At 41.4% G+C, this 15,745-nt stretch overlaps 1 protein-coding gene across 2 annotated transcripts in view; it reads right to left on the bottom strand.

Annotated features, from left to right (window-relative positions):
• Nucleotides 1-15,745, bottom strand: part of LOC113016711 (activin receptor type-2A) — a 74,176-nt gene that overhangs the window by 20,145 nt on the left and 38,286 nt on the right. For both annotated transcript variants that reach the window (XM_026159765.1, XM_026159766.1), the window contains exons 3-4: nucleotides 15,250-15,383; nucleotides 7,962-8,116 (exon numbers count right to left, since the gene is read on the bottom strand). In XM_026159765.1, the coding sequence (XP_026015550.1) occupies nucleotides 7,962-8,116; nucleotides 15,250-15,383 (289 nt within the window). The remainder of the gene's footprint in view (nucleotides 1-7,961; nucleotides 8,117-15,249; nucleotides 15,384-15,745) is intronic.

The following is a 15,745-nucleotide window of genomic DNA, read 5'->3' as shown; positions in this document are numbered from 1 at the left end:
CTGATGCAAATCTGCCGCCTATATGAGAAAGAAAGGCCGGAGCTCTTTTTGTTTTACTAGGTATATTTCATTTCTGGTGCCTTGTCTTGTAAAATCAGGGAGCACAGCCGTGATAATGGATCCAATAACGATCATTAAGTGGGAACAATTACTTTTGCATTGTGAAGACTGCATGTTTCATTACCTAGCAGAGAAAACTAATGGTGTTTTTCTTTAAATGACTAGAAGGCTCCTTCGCTGAGGAGAGAACAAGTTCAAAGCTAAAAATGTGCAGAAATTCTTAACAAAATCACAAAACAAAGGAAATATTCAGGACAGAGTTTTCTTTAACTATGCAACAGCCTCCTGTTATTCAAATCCTGACTGAAAACATCTCTCTCGCTGACCCTTCAGTTTCTGGTTAGGTTCAACTTGGTGTCAGTGTATCATCAAATAATGGGTTTGTTGTTTTGGTTGCTGATGGTCTTATCTTCCTTTAAAAACATTCAATTCCTTTAATTTTAATGCCTTCAGATGCCGGTAACAATACTTCCCTTGTTGTGTTTGATCTGAGATCATCTGTCAATACTTGCATTAGACTGGATTAAATCTCATCTCATGGGCAAAATGTTCTCAGTCTCTATTAATCGTTCCTTTTCAGAAAAGGGCTCTTAAACAGATGTTTGATTTACCATTTGTTTGCGGATGACATCCGGTTGGTCTTTCTTTCTGACCTTGCTGATCTAAATAACTGCCTGACTGCCATCAGGTCTTAGTTAAGTGCTTAACCTCTACAGTTAAATTTTAGCAAAACAGAGACTCGTAACAACTGTTCCAGATAGCACCATATCAAAGATCAAATAATGCCTTGGGTCTGCCAAGCTCCTCTGTTAAATCCAGCTCATGTAACCTTGAGGTTATCTTGGACAGCTTCCTGTCAGGATCTAATTTTTTTCCATCTACGTAAGGACCATTGCTAAGTCTATTCTTGTGAATTCCAAGCTGGAACTGGAGAAAACTGCTCATGTTTTTCATCTCTTCTCAATCAGTTACTGTAAAAGTCTTAACAAATCGTCTCTGAATCAACTTCCATCAGTCCAAAATGCTAATCATCTCTTTTCAATTTCCAAATTCTTTTCACTGGGTTTCTGTCAGCTTCGGATTTTATTTGAACTTTTAAAGCTTTGAATAGTGAGACAATCCCTTCAGAGATTTTACTGACCTATTCTTCCAACTGGTCCTTTCTGTGTTTGGATTACTGGTGTTGCCTTGTACTAAATGTTCAACACAGGGCCTTTGGGACAGGCTTTTAGCTTCTATTATAGAGTAGGTAACCCCGAGCAACAAGGAACCTTTACTTATGTAAGCATATTGAGACTGTTTTTAATTAACACAATCAGCTTACTTTTACAACATTTTTGATTTTAAGATGTCTGATCAGCTGGAAATACTGATGAAGAAGTATTTCCAGCGTAAGTGGCTTTACTGTTAAAATCTGAACAGTTCCTGTTATCTTGAGTCGAGCTGACTGAAACCTCTCCACCACTTTTAAGTGAATATGACATTTTTGAGAAAAGACATAAGGATTGCACTACTGCAAAAAACTAAAAGCATGCAGAAAAAAATATTTCATCTCAATAAAGCCATAATTGTACGCAAATGTTATTAATTCCACAGCCCTACTGACAAAGAATCCATTTAATAGTTGACATGTGTATGAAATCTAGGGTTTACAAGGGCTAGAGAAAATATTAGCCAAATGCATGTTGGTAAATGTGGCACAAATCATAAGTGGAATTAATTTCCATTTCATTTATATTTATAAGATTAACTTCAAGGTGCTGTCCCCAAGTGGAAAGGAGAAACTCCCTTTGAACAAGAAGAAACCTGGAGGTTTTTGTCTGTGTGGTGACACCTATCAGGAGATTACTGCAGCGAGTCCTCATGCCCTCAGCAGTGGTGACATCACTGCTTGTGGTCGAAGTGACCGATGTAGTGTGCACAAATGGGCCATTAACATTTCTGTTGGTGGTGTGTATGCAAAGAGAAAAAAAGCCCTTAAAGATATGTAGTTCACGAGTGGGCGTTTGTTCCAAAAACACTTCCTGACTCTGCAATTCTTTTTATTGTTGTCCTCATTTCACAAATCAGTGCTTCAGTTAATGATCTGTTAGCATTTTCAGGTCCAGATTCAGGGGTTTTAAACACTCAAGAGGATATTAATAAGACATATACGTCTTTGTCTCTCTGGCTGTCTGTTCAGACTGCAGCTGCCTGTTTATGACATAATCGCATTGCTACTCATTTTAATTAGAGATTCAGATTAAATGTGCGCAGTGTGATGCAGAGCTCTGACATTTTACAAGATGAAGCAGTGTAGCTGGCACACGGATGCTGTTAGGGAGCGAGGAAAATGCTCCGAACAGGTATGATTAATAACTAGAACGACTTCCCAAACACACAGGACACTCTGAAATCCAACTGGCAACAGGTGTGGCCAATTTGTTGCTGTCACATTAATAATAAATGACCAAGAAGAGCGCATTATGCTCGGGTGTCGATGCGAGCATGACCAAGAATAAAACATCTGCTGATTTTTACATTTTCCCCAGAGTGGCTGAGAGCTGATATGAAATGAGGTGGCAGAAGTTTTCACTTGATGGATGTCTCTTTCAAAAAAATCCAAACAAATTATTCTAATTTAATCTGACAAAGTGTTTTAACTGCGAATTGGAGGAAGATGTTGACAATTTTTCATTCGCCCGTGGACCACTTTTGCATAGATAATACAATACTGGAAATTTTCTGGCATACTTTTTAAGTTTGCTTTCCAGAGTTAGATGAAGAGTTCTCTGCCATTTACAAAGGCAAATTCTTATATTAAGCATGACCAAAATTTAAAATAATGAAGTTCAGGCTTCAGACTGCTCAAAATGCAAACGTTTAGTTAGTTTTTCAACTTTTAGCTCTGTGTGACATCTCGGATATAGGAAATTAGGCTCCACCCACCAGCTATTTGTGAGGGGCAGCCAATTAGAAGAAAGATGGCTTAAAGACGGAGGAGACAACAGATTTTTGCTACCTTTAGAGGCAGAAACTACTCAAATTCTTTGAGCTCCAATAAAATAACCAGGGTGGCTGCTCTGGAGTCCAAGAATCTATGAAAAAGAGCATTTATAACGCTTAATTAGCAGGTATACCATGGTCTGACATACAGCACTGCTATAACTTTGGATATAAAAGAGAAGATGAAATATCAGCGACGTTTGGAGGGTTAGTGAAAGTGGGCTAGCTAACGACTAGCTACTACCTGGTGGCTATCTACAGAGCTATGGTTAGCTACTGTAAACACAGTATAGCAGGGATGATCTTAATTTCAGAGAGGCGCAAATATATGTCGAGAAAAATAAAGATACTATGTAGCGGCAAAGTTGGGGCCATGTGAGCGATTCTTTTCTGAAACAGATCCCTCAACAGTTTTGTGGGACTCGTTACAATTAAAAGGGAAAGCAGGTTAAAAGACAAGAGGCTCATCGTCAAACACAGAAGACAGGTGGACCCGGAAACAGGGTTGATATGTCGTCACTTAACAAGCAGACAGGACACCTTTAAATGCCTCACTTCATCGAGCAGGTGTTGCACGTCCTAAATGAGTAACCTCTGTTGTAACAGAGGGTGTCTGTGGTGTTTTTTTGTCCCCTTCAACAACTGAATTGCTAGCAGCCGTCCTTGATGACTTTGCAGGCTGTTTGAGTGATTGTCGGAGTCACCTCTGCTTTTATTTTTTTAAAGCGGCGCCCGTGGTGTAACTGAAAAACATCAACAGCACCACACACATACGAAAAAGAAAAAAGGCAGCAGAAATAAATCCCTCCATATCTCCTCTCCCCACTGCACCCACCTCTCTCCACTCCATCTCCTAAATTGAAAAAACAGGTTTAATCAATTGCAAAATAAGCAACGGACACAAAAGTGGCTGCAGAGGGGAACCGCAAGCGCACCTCCCGTTTGTTTTACCCACCTTCACGCAGCGGGCGAGTGGAGTTTACCTCATCGCCCTCTTCCAGAAATGCATATTAGCTGACTTTTAAATACATTCCTTGTGAGTTGAGTGACCTCCTTTTGCTTCCCCTCTCCTGTCCTTGCACACCTACTCATTCATGCAATAATGCACTCCTGCACGCACACAGAGGGTTACACACATGCAGCATGACTCCATTTGTTCCACCCTGGCTATTTTATTTCATTTCACTCCCCTCTGATTTTACAAATCTTATAGGTGCTGCATTTTTCTAATCCCCTCTGTATCATCTTTTGTTATCTGATCCACTCTTTTCCCCCCAGTGCTGATCTTGTTTTGTTTTCTGTTGTTTATTTATTCATTTATCTGCTCCCAGGTAAGATGCTTCATAAGCTTCTTAGCGGTGTTGTTTTTCCATCACCATTGGTATCCAGATTGCATTGTGTTGCTGTCTTTTTTATCCTCTTCCTGCCGTGCTTTAGCACCGTGCAGATACAATAGCCAAGTTAAGAGAACTGCATGTCTCTCTTCACTCCCACCCCCACACTCCCCATTCTCCCACCCACCGCCAACACCACCACCACCACCCTCGGAGGCAGAGCTGCGAGCGTCTCTCTCTGCTTAGTTTTGTTTGCCTATATAAAGCCTCATCAATAATGCAGAGGCCCCTGACTCCTCTCTTCCATACTGTGGAAGCTGTGCATGGGTTTTCTTTTTCCCCTGCTGCTGAGCAGCCGAGAACATCGCTGCTGCTGTCGGGTTGAAACAGCCTCCGAATCACAGAAACTAAATTAATCAGGAATTTGGTGAAATGGTTTTATTCTCAGTCCTAAAACAGCGAGAATTTGTGGGGTGTCTGAAAGGTTTATGACAGCGTTAAATCAGGAAACACGATGAGCGTGGTGACTAAGAAAAGGTATCCATTTACCGTCTTAGTATTTCATTAGGGCGTACATTAAATGGTGACATTTGAAGCTAGCTAGAGGCATGCAGGGGTAACCAGTACACCAAAAAATTCTGAATTTATTTGTAGATAATCGCCTGCGTCTCTTTGTTTGTTCCTCTGGGAGCGACTACCTGTATCAGCAACATTGATCCATGTGTGACTGTCAAACACGCCCCAGAACAGCCACATGCACACCAAAGCACCACTCGCCGACTTGTTCCGGGTTGGCGCCAACATTAAACAAACATCCATCAAACCGAAGCAGATATCAGCGGAGGAGGAAACAGCGGGACGACGTCTGAAGACACATGGATCACATATAATCAGCTAAGCTGACGTATCCTCAGGAAAAACTCCTGGTATACTTCCTACAACCCTCTGAAATCTCCGCTCATCATTCATATCAGTGACTATACAACTAACATCATGACTGTTTATTTAGGGCAGTGCAGTTGCAGGCCTGAAATAGTGAATGTAGACTGGTTTTTATTCTGCTATTAGTGCTGTGAAATATATTTCCTAAGATCTTGTGCAGTTTTCCTTACTGTTAACACTGCTAGATTTATACCTTTAGATTAATTTATATTGTACAGTCCGAATGGTTAATAAATGCACCGAAATTTTGTTCTCATGTCCACTAATTAGTTTACATTCTGAATGACAATAAAGTGATAAAAAATAAAAAATAAACCAAAAACTGAACCATGGGAGCCTGTAAGAAAACCCGAAGCGGATTAGATGAGTCGGATTTGGAGACATCTTGTTTAAAAATATCTTTTTGTGGCTCTTACTGGAGATGGTGTTGGGTGTGATTTCATTTCATGCTCAGCATGATAAATATTTCCCTCTACTTTCATCCTTTGTGCGTTTTTAAAGCATTTCAGGAAAGAATTCCAAAGGGAAGCGCCCAAAAACTGTCACACATGTATGATCTGCTAGCATCATAGACTCGCTGAGCGCTATGTGGCCGTAAGCTTGTCACCCGTGTTAGTTATTGTTGTTATTAATTGCTCATATTCCTTCAGCACCAAAGTAATCCATGGTAACTGTGCCTCCGCCGCCCTCACACTCTGCAGAATTGCTCGCATTAATAACTGATGGTCTGAGGGTGTCTGAGGGTCAGCACTCAGCAGTTCATTAATTGCTAAATGAGACAGTAACAAAAGAAAATGACCAGGGCGCCCATGCACACGGGCTCCTTTCAAAGTGACCGCAAGTCACCAGCTCTTTGTCCTTCGGCCACGTATAGCTTAACAGAGTAATCACTGTGCGGGAAATTGTGTCAGTACACATAGCGGTACTTAGCAAAAGAAAATGCGAAAACCAAAATATAAGCAAATGTGGTATAAAAAGACACTTAAATGAAGTTAAACAAATAACAAGAGGTAGTGGCTCAACTGCCTTTAAAATCCACAATAACAGTAACAGCTTTTCCCCTCATTTATAGCTCTCAGGCTAACAAATATTTTAGTGTTTTATTTTATTTTGATGTAGAAAACGCTAACGCTAGCAACTAGCACAGCTACCATTAGCCTAACTAAGTGTTTAACATTTAATGTGATTAAATTTAAATGTAAATTTTAGCCCGTTAATTTTTAAGGACGCCCCGCCTTCTATTGATACTTATTGCTGGCGTGGACATGGACACATCAGTTGGCTAAGTGGAGTTGTTTAAAGCCATGCCTTTCCATCAGATAACTGCATCTGTACCTTACACCCACCCATTTTCCACTTCCTGTCACTTGCTTGGTGGATTTACTTGTTTACACATCACTTGTTTCACACATCACCAACCGTGTACTTGATGATGTCTTTTATAGACTCAAGTGGTGAAACATATTATTTAAGGTCTTTACCTTACAATGTAAAGAACCCTGAGGTGACTGCTGTTGTCATTTAGTGCTACATTAATAAAATTGAACTGAATGAAAAATAGTTTTGTTTTCGTTTTTGTGCATATTTTGCACAGTAATGTGTGTTGATCGAGTTTGTCGAAGTATCTCTGTTTCCAGGTATTAAATAAACTTCGCAAGGTGACACAGTCTCTTCGTCAGACATGCCCGGGCTTATTTCATTGTTTTGTCCACTAAGTAACGTAAACCATTGCTATAGCAATGACATTGCAGTGTGACAATTTCACTAGGGATAATCTGATATGGAACAGGGCTAATTGTAAATAACCCCCCAAAAAAAGGGCACAGGTATTTTTTGATCAGACTAATCGCACTTGTGTGTGATTAAAAGCCTGTCTGACACACTCTCAACAATACAGTTCGGCTCATCTCCTGACTCCTCAATGTGGTGAATTAAAAGCGAGTCTGAGATGAGTTTGCTCTGAAAAGAGACCCGCAGGAAAAAGAAAAAGACAGAACCAGGGCTCCTCTCATCCTTCTAAACAGGACTGAAATAAGAAATTGTAAAAGCAATTATCCAGACGTAAACTCTCAGCACAGCGTGTCAGCTCTGGCTGACCATCGCTCCGTCCCTCGGCTGCGCAGGGCAGGAGAGGCCAAGGCTGTTGAAGCCCACTGATGGAAGTGGAACAGTGGTGAAGCTGAAGGTTGGTTAAACAGAGAAGGCAGTGTGCACACTGCACCTGACTGCAAACTTCAAATAATGCACAACCTTTTTAAAAGCGAGCAACTGATGAAGTCATGTCAGAAATAAATATTAACCTCAGACCACATACGGACGTCTCTTGTAATAAATTTAACCGAACTTTCAGGTATCAGAGGACGAATCCTCTGACATGCAGGAACTGACTGGTTTTACATTTCCCCTTTGTTTGCAATTAACAGATGGAAGTCAGACCTGATGGTCACCGAGGCTGAACAGACAGAAAGAGAAACTAACTGCATCAGCAAGCAACTTTGAAGAAAGAGGACACCGCAGCCTCGCCACGCTGTGTGACTGACAGGTGACCTCTGAAATCAGACGACAGCGACGAGCAAACGTGAAGACTGAGAGACAAACCGGGATTAAAGCAGTGATGGGCTGGACTCTGGTGGGACTTACATGTGTGGGGACGAGGGCAGCTGGGTACGCCAGTTTGTGGTGCCTCCACATCCAGAAGGAGAAGAGGACGACCGCGGCCAGGCCTATGATGGGAACCAGTGAGTAAAGCAGGGTGCTGAAGAGCTGGGGCTTCTGGGAGAACGGGTTGGAGGTGGCTGTGAGAGGAGAAACAGACATTATATAAGTCAGTCTGAGCTCCCTCGCTTTGTAACCACATTGTTCATGAGCTCATGGACTCGATCACAATTTTCAGGTCATAGCGAATAAATGATATAGGTAACTTTTACAAATCATAGTCATAATTAGAATTAGAAAGGAGGATTATCTGGTATGTTCAACACCAAGATGGTAACAATGAAAATGCTCATCTTAAAGCTTTGTGATTGAAACAGTGTCTGAAATCATGGTGATTATGTCCACCTTTTATACTGCATATGTAATGAAAGCTGTGAAATATCGACACTCAACCTTCTGAAGCACAAATCTCCGGGTGGAATGCAAAGGACATGCTTTCTTTCGCTGGATTAGTACCTTTTGGGGTTTTGTTTTTAATATTTCAAGCTGTAAAAACAAGCATTAGATGTTCAAAATGCCCAGTGGGATTTAAACTACGCGTGACCCAAGGGTCCCATAAGGAAAAGCCAACTAAATTAGGCTTCAGTGTGTAACAGAGGCAGAAATATTAGAAAGACTTCATTGCTCAACACGTCTCTTTTAATAGTTCTACAAAAATGACCAATGTGCACGACTAGACAAACAAACTTCAGCTGAAGTGAGGAGCCATGATAATAGATCGCCACGGTGCATTTTTGTTCAACCAAACTCTCAAGGCAGCATATGAAATAAATAGAAAGAATATAGGAGTTGGTAAATTGGCTATTGCTAAGTTGTTTAAATTGGACAGTAAAATCGTGAATAAATAAAAAATAAATAACAGATAAATGACAACAGGGCAAAACTGAGGGTTCTGTCATTGTTGAATTGAACGTGCGATGAATTTAAGGTGTGCGGTGCCCTGTACAACTCCAAAATCAGTGAGTTTCTGTTAACGCTGTATACGACAGGCTCCGTCTACAAGTGGAGTACTTGAAGGAGAGACAAAGTGGTGCTTTCTGCCACAACCTCACCTACTTTCAAAGTGCAGGGAGAGCACGACAGATCTGAATATGTTAAAACACCAGCAGCACTTTGTGTGTAAAGAACAACTTCACTGATTCGCTGACGTGTCTCGTCTTGTGGCCTTCATCAGGTTCCTGGCAGTAAGATAAACCGTGCCCGAGCGTTAAAATAATACAGAATTGCTCAACTTATTTGCAACCTGTTGGAACTGATAGTTCTCGATATGCCTCAAAGGGTGGACATGCAAGAACACCGAATCTCTCACAACTCATACACCATCAGGGATTGAGCAACCAAACTTGCCACACGTGTACATCTCAGGCCCCCGAAGGTTCTTATCTATACCAGATATTATAAAATCATCATGTTGCTTAGCAACCACCTACCAGTGAAGTTTTAATGACCCATTTCTAGCATTTAAGCACCCAAAACACCTCATGAAAGCATTGCATCCTTTTTTATTCATGATAATAACATCTAACTTCTATTCACAGTGCTTGAAAAGCATCATATGAGATGTTAAAGACCCCATCATGTTGCCTGCCTCCCACCTAATAAAAAATGACAATTATACTTTCACCTGAGGCTTTTTATTGCAGGTTGACCCAATTTTGCCTTCAATGCTGTTTCAATTCTTCATGGTACATACTTAACAAGAAGCTGGAAACAATGTTTAGAGATTTTGATGTGACAGCATGACACAGTTGCTGCAGATTTGTTGACTGCACATGGACGATAAGAATCTGCTGTTCCACCACATCTTAAATGTGCTCTAACTGGATTGAGATCTGGTGACTGTGGAGGCCGTTGGGAGTACAGTGAACTCAATGTCATGTTCAAGAAACCAGTTTGAGATGATCTGAGCTTTGTGACATGGTGTATTACCCATCAGAAGATGGTAGACATAAAGGGATAGACATGGTCAGGAACAACACTCAGGTAGGTTTGTGGTGTTTAAATGATGCTCTGTTGGTACTAAGGGGTCCAAAGAGTTCCATGAAAATATCCCACATTACAGCACAGTCACTTAAATCATCCTTCCCCATTCTGATGCTCAGTTTGAACTTCAGGAGATCGTCATAATGATTTATTTAATCTAAGATTACGTTTATTCTGATTGGTGATAATATCAGATCCTCCAATTCAGATAGACCTCCCTTCCATTGAAGCGCCTATCACAAAGCACAGAGTCACGTCAAGCTTGTTGGATCCTAAACCAGCCACAACAACAAAAACACGGCCAACATCCTCTTGGTTACAAATGTGGTAACGGCCACAGAAAGGAGTGTGGGGCAGTCTTCCTGATCATACACAGAAAATATCTCCATGAAGTCAATTTGCAGAGCGGCATGAAGAATGCCTGATTTATAGAGGTTCTAAACATTTAATGATTTAACATGTGAAGGTTTTTCCTCTCCTACACTGGTATCATCGGTTTCTGTATTATATTTTATATTTCAGTATTTTTAAATTGTGCTATACTTCACAAAAGACATTTCTGACTTCTTTCCTCTTGAAGCTCTGGTTTTTCTCTTTCCACAAGAGTACAGGACTTTATATTGCAGAGAGAAACGAGCCCACAGTGACTGAAACTCTCAGAAGAAACTGCTCCAGGATCAGCCAAACAAAGACAAGAGTACACAGCCTTCCTAGCTGGCCTCACGCTGGGCCTCTATCTCTAAATGCAGCTCTAACCCTGCTTACAGCCACCGTGCTTAGAGATCATATCAGCGCACATAAGCGCACACAAACACACACACGCACAGCAGGATTAGCAAATCCATCTCGTGACATAACGTAATCCGCCTGCCAAAAATAACAGCTCTGAACTGTGCCCGACCCCTGCAGGAGGCGCAGGGTGACGCCTGCTCGCTCAGCCTGTCCTCCCGTCACAAAGCGGCCGTCTGATTCGGCAGCGCTGTCAAAACGCCGACGCTCGGACGCCGACCCGCCGCTGCCGCCCTCTGAGAGCAGGGAAGTGAAGAAAGGCGTGAGGGAGGGGGTAGGTGCCGACAGGACTGCACCAGCTGCATTGTGGGACCCTGAGGGTGTTTGTCGGGACGTTGTGGAAAGTTGTTCCTCTACAGGAAGTCTGCAGGTTTCACAAAGTCAGATTTAAAGGGTGAGACAGACGGGCCTGCCAGACACTTCAGCTGCAAACTGATGAGCGCAAGGACACCACTGGTTGGTGAAGCATTAATCACCGGTACCTGAATGTGCTTTAACCTCCTGTTATACTAAATTCAGGGATAAGTACATCTTTTTCATTCATTTTATTTATATACTTATAAATACTGTACTCCTAATTGATTAATTTATTCCTTTGATCGCTTGTCTCTTTAACTTATATTAAATTACCCATAATAGCACATAACCCCCAGTTTTGTCTAATTTCCTGCTTTACAGTGAAGGACTGTGAACTTTACTAACCTGCATGAAAAACGCTATACAAATAAAGTTTGATTAATTTCCTGCCAGTCCTAAATTAAAGATTTCTCTTGCGTTTAAAAGATGTCTGAGGTCTGAAATCATTTCTATTCATTTTATTATTGAAGCAGGGTTGAATCTACTCACGTTAAACATGTTTGTTGACAAAATGGCCAAGAATAACAGGAAAACGTACAAATTTCTGTTCTGATTTCCATCGGTAGCCGTTTTGTCTGCTAGCTTCTCTACTAATAGATTATTTGGATTTAGTTGTGACCCGGCCTTGACCCCAAAGGATGAGCTTCATTACTCACAAGGCTGCTGGCCTTAAAGGTGAGGGTCAGGCTGGTATCAGTAGGCGGAGAACCCAATGGAAGTTAAAAAAAAAAAAAAAAACATGAAGAAGAAAGAAAGATTTTTTCCTGTGAAATAAAAATGAGTGGGTTGGCTGCCTGGGGCTTGGTGACGTCTGAGGACACTTTTTGACACATGCTGCAGGTAGGCTCGGCCTGTGCTTTCGCATACCTGATGGAAATATAAGTGCAGCAGCAGAGGTGGGGAGGAGGGCTGTTTGAATTTTATTTTGGTTATAAAACACACTTATGTGGTTTTAGAATACGACGTGTTGTCAATAAACATTCTGCATCAACAAATTTTTATTATCCGTTTCGTCGATTATGGCGACAAATCGTAGCAGCCCCGATGTTCAGTTAATTCAGAGTGTCATTATCGAGAAGAAAATAGCAATTGGTGCATAGTTCCACTAAGATCGGCAGCGTGACTCCCTCACAGGATAGTTGACAGATTTGGAATGATTTTAGCCGAATACAGCATGAAAGGTGGAGATGGGCAGAGGTGGGTTTGCCAAGTAGCTTGCAGGGGCAGTGGCAGCAGCAAATGAAAGCAGACTAAAGCCGAGTTATAAGATGACGCTGTCCAATAGATGTGTCAGCTGAGCTGTGAGCTGATGTGGACTGGCACTGAGGTCGCAGATCTGCCCCAGCTGTGGTCAGTCTTCATTTCCTACTTGATCTCATGCTTCGCTCAATTTTTTTTCCACATTCATTACTGTGCAGAGCCACTACACTTAACGCTGATATCATCAGCATTGCTGCATTTACATTCACCATTTAACCCACATTATGAGGCTGTCTGGACTTTACATGTAAGCTAGTTTAATGTCTCATTTCCATTCCTATTCAAGGAGGTAAACACATTGTTTTTTTTAACATTTTTGTTCACATATTCACACATTCACATATTCGCTTAAATATTTAAATATTTAAATATTTTTCCCGATGCTTCGTTTAGTGCAGGTGAGAACCACACAAAGCCCAGACATGCCTCCCTCAAACCTGTATTCACTTTTTAATCATCATTCCAGCCCTGAACACCTGGAAGGAAGCTCAGTTGATGGCAGCCCTCCATAATTTCTTACATTACACCCTTTGTGCAAGGTAAGGCTTTCAAAATAAAAGCCCGGATGTCTCCAGATTGTAGAAATAACTTGTATGTGCTTCTGATTGTTTGCTTAAGGTATATTTTTTTATTCATGAGCCATGCTATAGAAACAAAGTTGATAGGAATAACTTTAGAAATAACCTTCCAAACAAGTACTGAGGTACGAAGTTGATAAGTTGGGGTTTTAATATAAAACCAATCAAACCAAGCCGTGAGCACCTCACAATCAGTTAATATGTGTGTATTATAACTTTAATCTTTTTCACGAAATATTTTACCTCGATAGTATGAATACTTATAAATTCATAGGCCCTCGAAACACTTATGGGTATTCTATCAGAGATTAGCTGATTAGTTGATATAACGGAATATATTCACAGCTTTGATAGCAAAACTGCACTGATATAATATCTGTGACATGGAGAGAACGGAAAAAAGGACTGGGATCCTGGATGTTTGATCTGTTTTCTGATTTTTCACTGGAGAAAACTTCAAAAAGTGTATTTTGGGTGAACTTCAAAGGGTCATATATCACCATGGGAGACAGGTGGCTGCTCAAAACAAGTTACAGTATATGAAAGGACTCCTTTTCTTATCTACATTTTAAAACCAGGTTCATTCTCTAGCCAAAATTCCTTCTGGGGCAAAAGACATTTCTAATATAGTCAAATATTATACATAAAGAATGGAGAAACACACTAACAGAGCTATTGTAAGGTGAATCACCACATTTTGGTTGGCCTGAGTGTTTCCAATGCCCCACTGACTCAGGCGTAGAGATCAGCTGGCGACCACCACCACAGGTTGCTAAAAAATAACAAATTACTCAGTACGCTCGTATGTTTGTGCTTGACTATGAGACCAGTCAATGATCCCCAGTAACAACCATTTGCAAGAGATTCCCTGACAAGTTGGTGAGTTGTTTGCGGGAGTCTGCTTGTTGCCATTTGGTCCCTTGTTTTTTCTCCAGGTTTATTTATGCAGCATCTTTCAGACACAATTTTACTTGGTCTTGGTGCTGCTCCACTAACCACCTTGCGATTGCAGCAGGTGGTCACCTGTTGTTTGCACAGAAGATGGCGACTTGTCTGCAAACACTTGCCAACTGCTTGCAGAGTGGTGGTGAAGCTGGTATCTTCTGACCTCAAAGTAAAAGTTGCACCATTTGAAACAGTAAGTAGTAAGGCACTTTTATGTGTTCTGTTTCCATTGCACTTTTTTATTTTGAAGTTTTATTATTGCTCAGCAAGAAGTTGGAGACAAATTGGCGATCTTTCATGCAAACTATAGGCGATCATAGCGATCTGCTATTAGCCAAAGGAAGCAAAAGATTGCAAATAGGATGATTCACTAAAACAATCGATTTCATGGTAATGATTACCAACAAACTCCAGCAACCGCTCGGCAACTGGTGGAGGAATACACATTTTACCTCAGTGACCAGAGGTTGCCAGGGAGTCACAGCCTCATCTCTACGCCTGTGTGACTGCTTTGCATTCAGTGACATTTTAAAAAAAGTTCCAAGTCAAATTTAATTGAAATGACAGTTAAAACTCTTAATATGATTTTTCACTCCAAAAAGACCCAGCCAATTGCTACCATTCCACTTAATTTTACTCCATATTTTCCTCCTGGTCCCACAGTGTGAGAAACACTGAACATCCTATTTATGTTGTTTTACAAAAATAGAGGATGTTCACATCACTACACTCAAATCAAAAAAGCAAAGTCAAGTGGCGCCTTACCGGAGAGCACCTGACTGATGAACCAAAGAGGCATCTCAACCGCAATATGGATAATAGATATTAAGACATCATTACTAATAATGAGAAGTATTGATGTCCGCATGTTGTATATAATAGTTTGGACCTATTGCAGGGATCAAGCCCTGAATACGTTTTTCATAAACCTAAAAAAAAATATCTCAGGATCAAAGCAAGATCTGAGTGTACACCGGCAGATGAGGACAATGCACTGAACACAGCAACTGGATGCTCCCCTCTAAAGTTCAGTGAAGTGAGTAAAAGCAACAAGCATTGAAAAGAGCTCTGGCTGATGCTCAGTGCCAAATATGGACCAACCCTTGTGCAGTTCGAGTGCCTGTAACTCAGAAAAGATTAATAGCATATAGCATGAACTTACAACTTTCCAGGAACTCATTAAACATATATTAAAGCATTAAGCTCAAGCCTAGCAAACAAACTGCAGCTCTGACTAAAAGAAAGCGTTTGCGCCCGCTGAGAAGTCGTCATTTTCAGTGAGCGTGCTGGACTGTACATACTGTAGGCGGTCGAATGGTGCGGGTCGCTCTGCGGGGGCGCTTCAGGGGCGTACAGGAACCTCTCGTTGCACATGTTGCCTTCACAGCAGCAGAAGAAAACATCGGGACTCTCCTTCCTCTCCACACACTCGTTACTGCAGAGGACACAGAGGTGGAAATCAGAAACACTCAATCCTCTCCATGCACTGCAAAAGGACATGGGAGCTATTTTGAACATGCACTCACTCCAGGAGACGTTACGCAAAAAAAAGAAAAAAAGAAAACACACACAACAAACAAACACCGCTTTCCATTCCCTCGCTGCTGCAACAGAGGACATGAAACAAAACATTTATAAAATAACTCCTACACATGCGAACATGGACGCCGACAATCGCGCTTGCTCTCTCTTCTCACACTCACGCAGCCATCAGATAAAAGCCAAAGGAAGTGGCAGCCGCCCTCGATTTGCTCTGGACTCTCCAGGGAGGTGAGGCGGCGCCGTCTGAGCAGAGGT

This window comes from Astatotilapia calliptera, chromosome 23, assembly GCF_900246225.1.
Source record: "Astatotilapia calliptera chromosome 23, fAstCal1.2, whole genome shotgun sequence".
Lineage (NCBI taxonomy): Eukaryota > Metazoa > Chordata > Actinopteri > Cichliformes > Cichlidae > Astatotilapia > Astatotilapia calliptera.
Note: the sequence above shows the minus strand (reverse complement) of the source record. Positions and strands in the feature narration are given on the sequence as shown.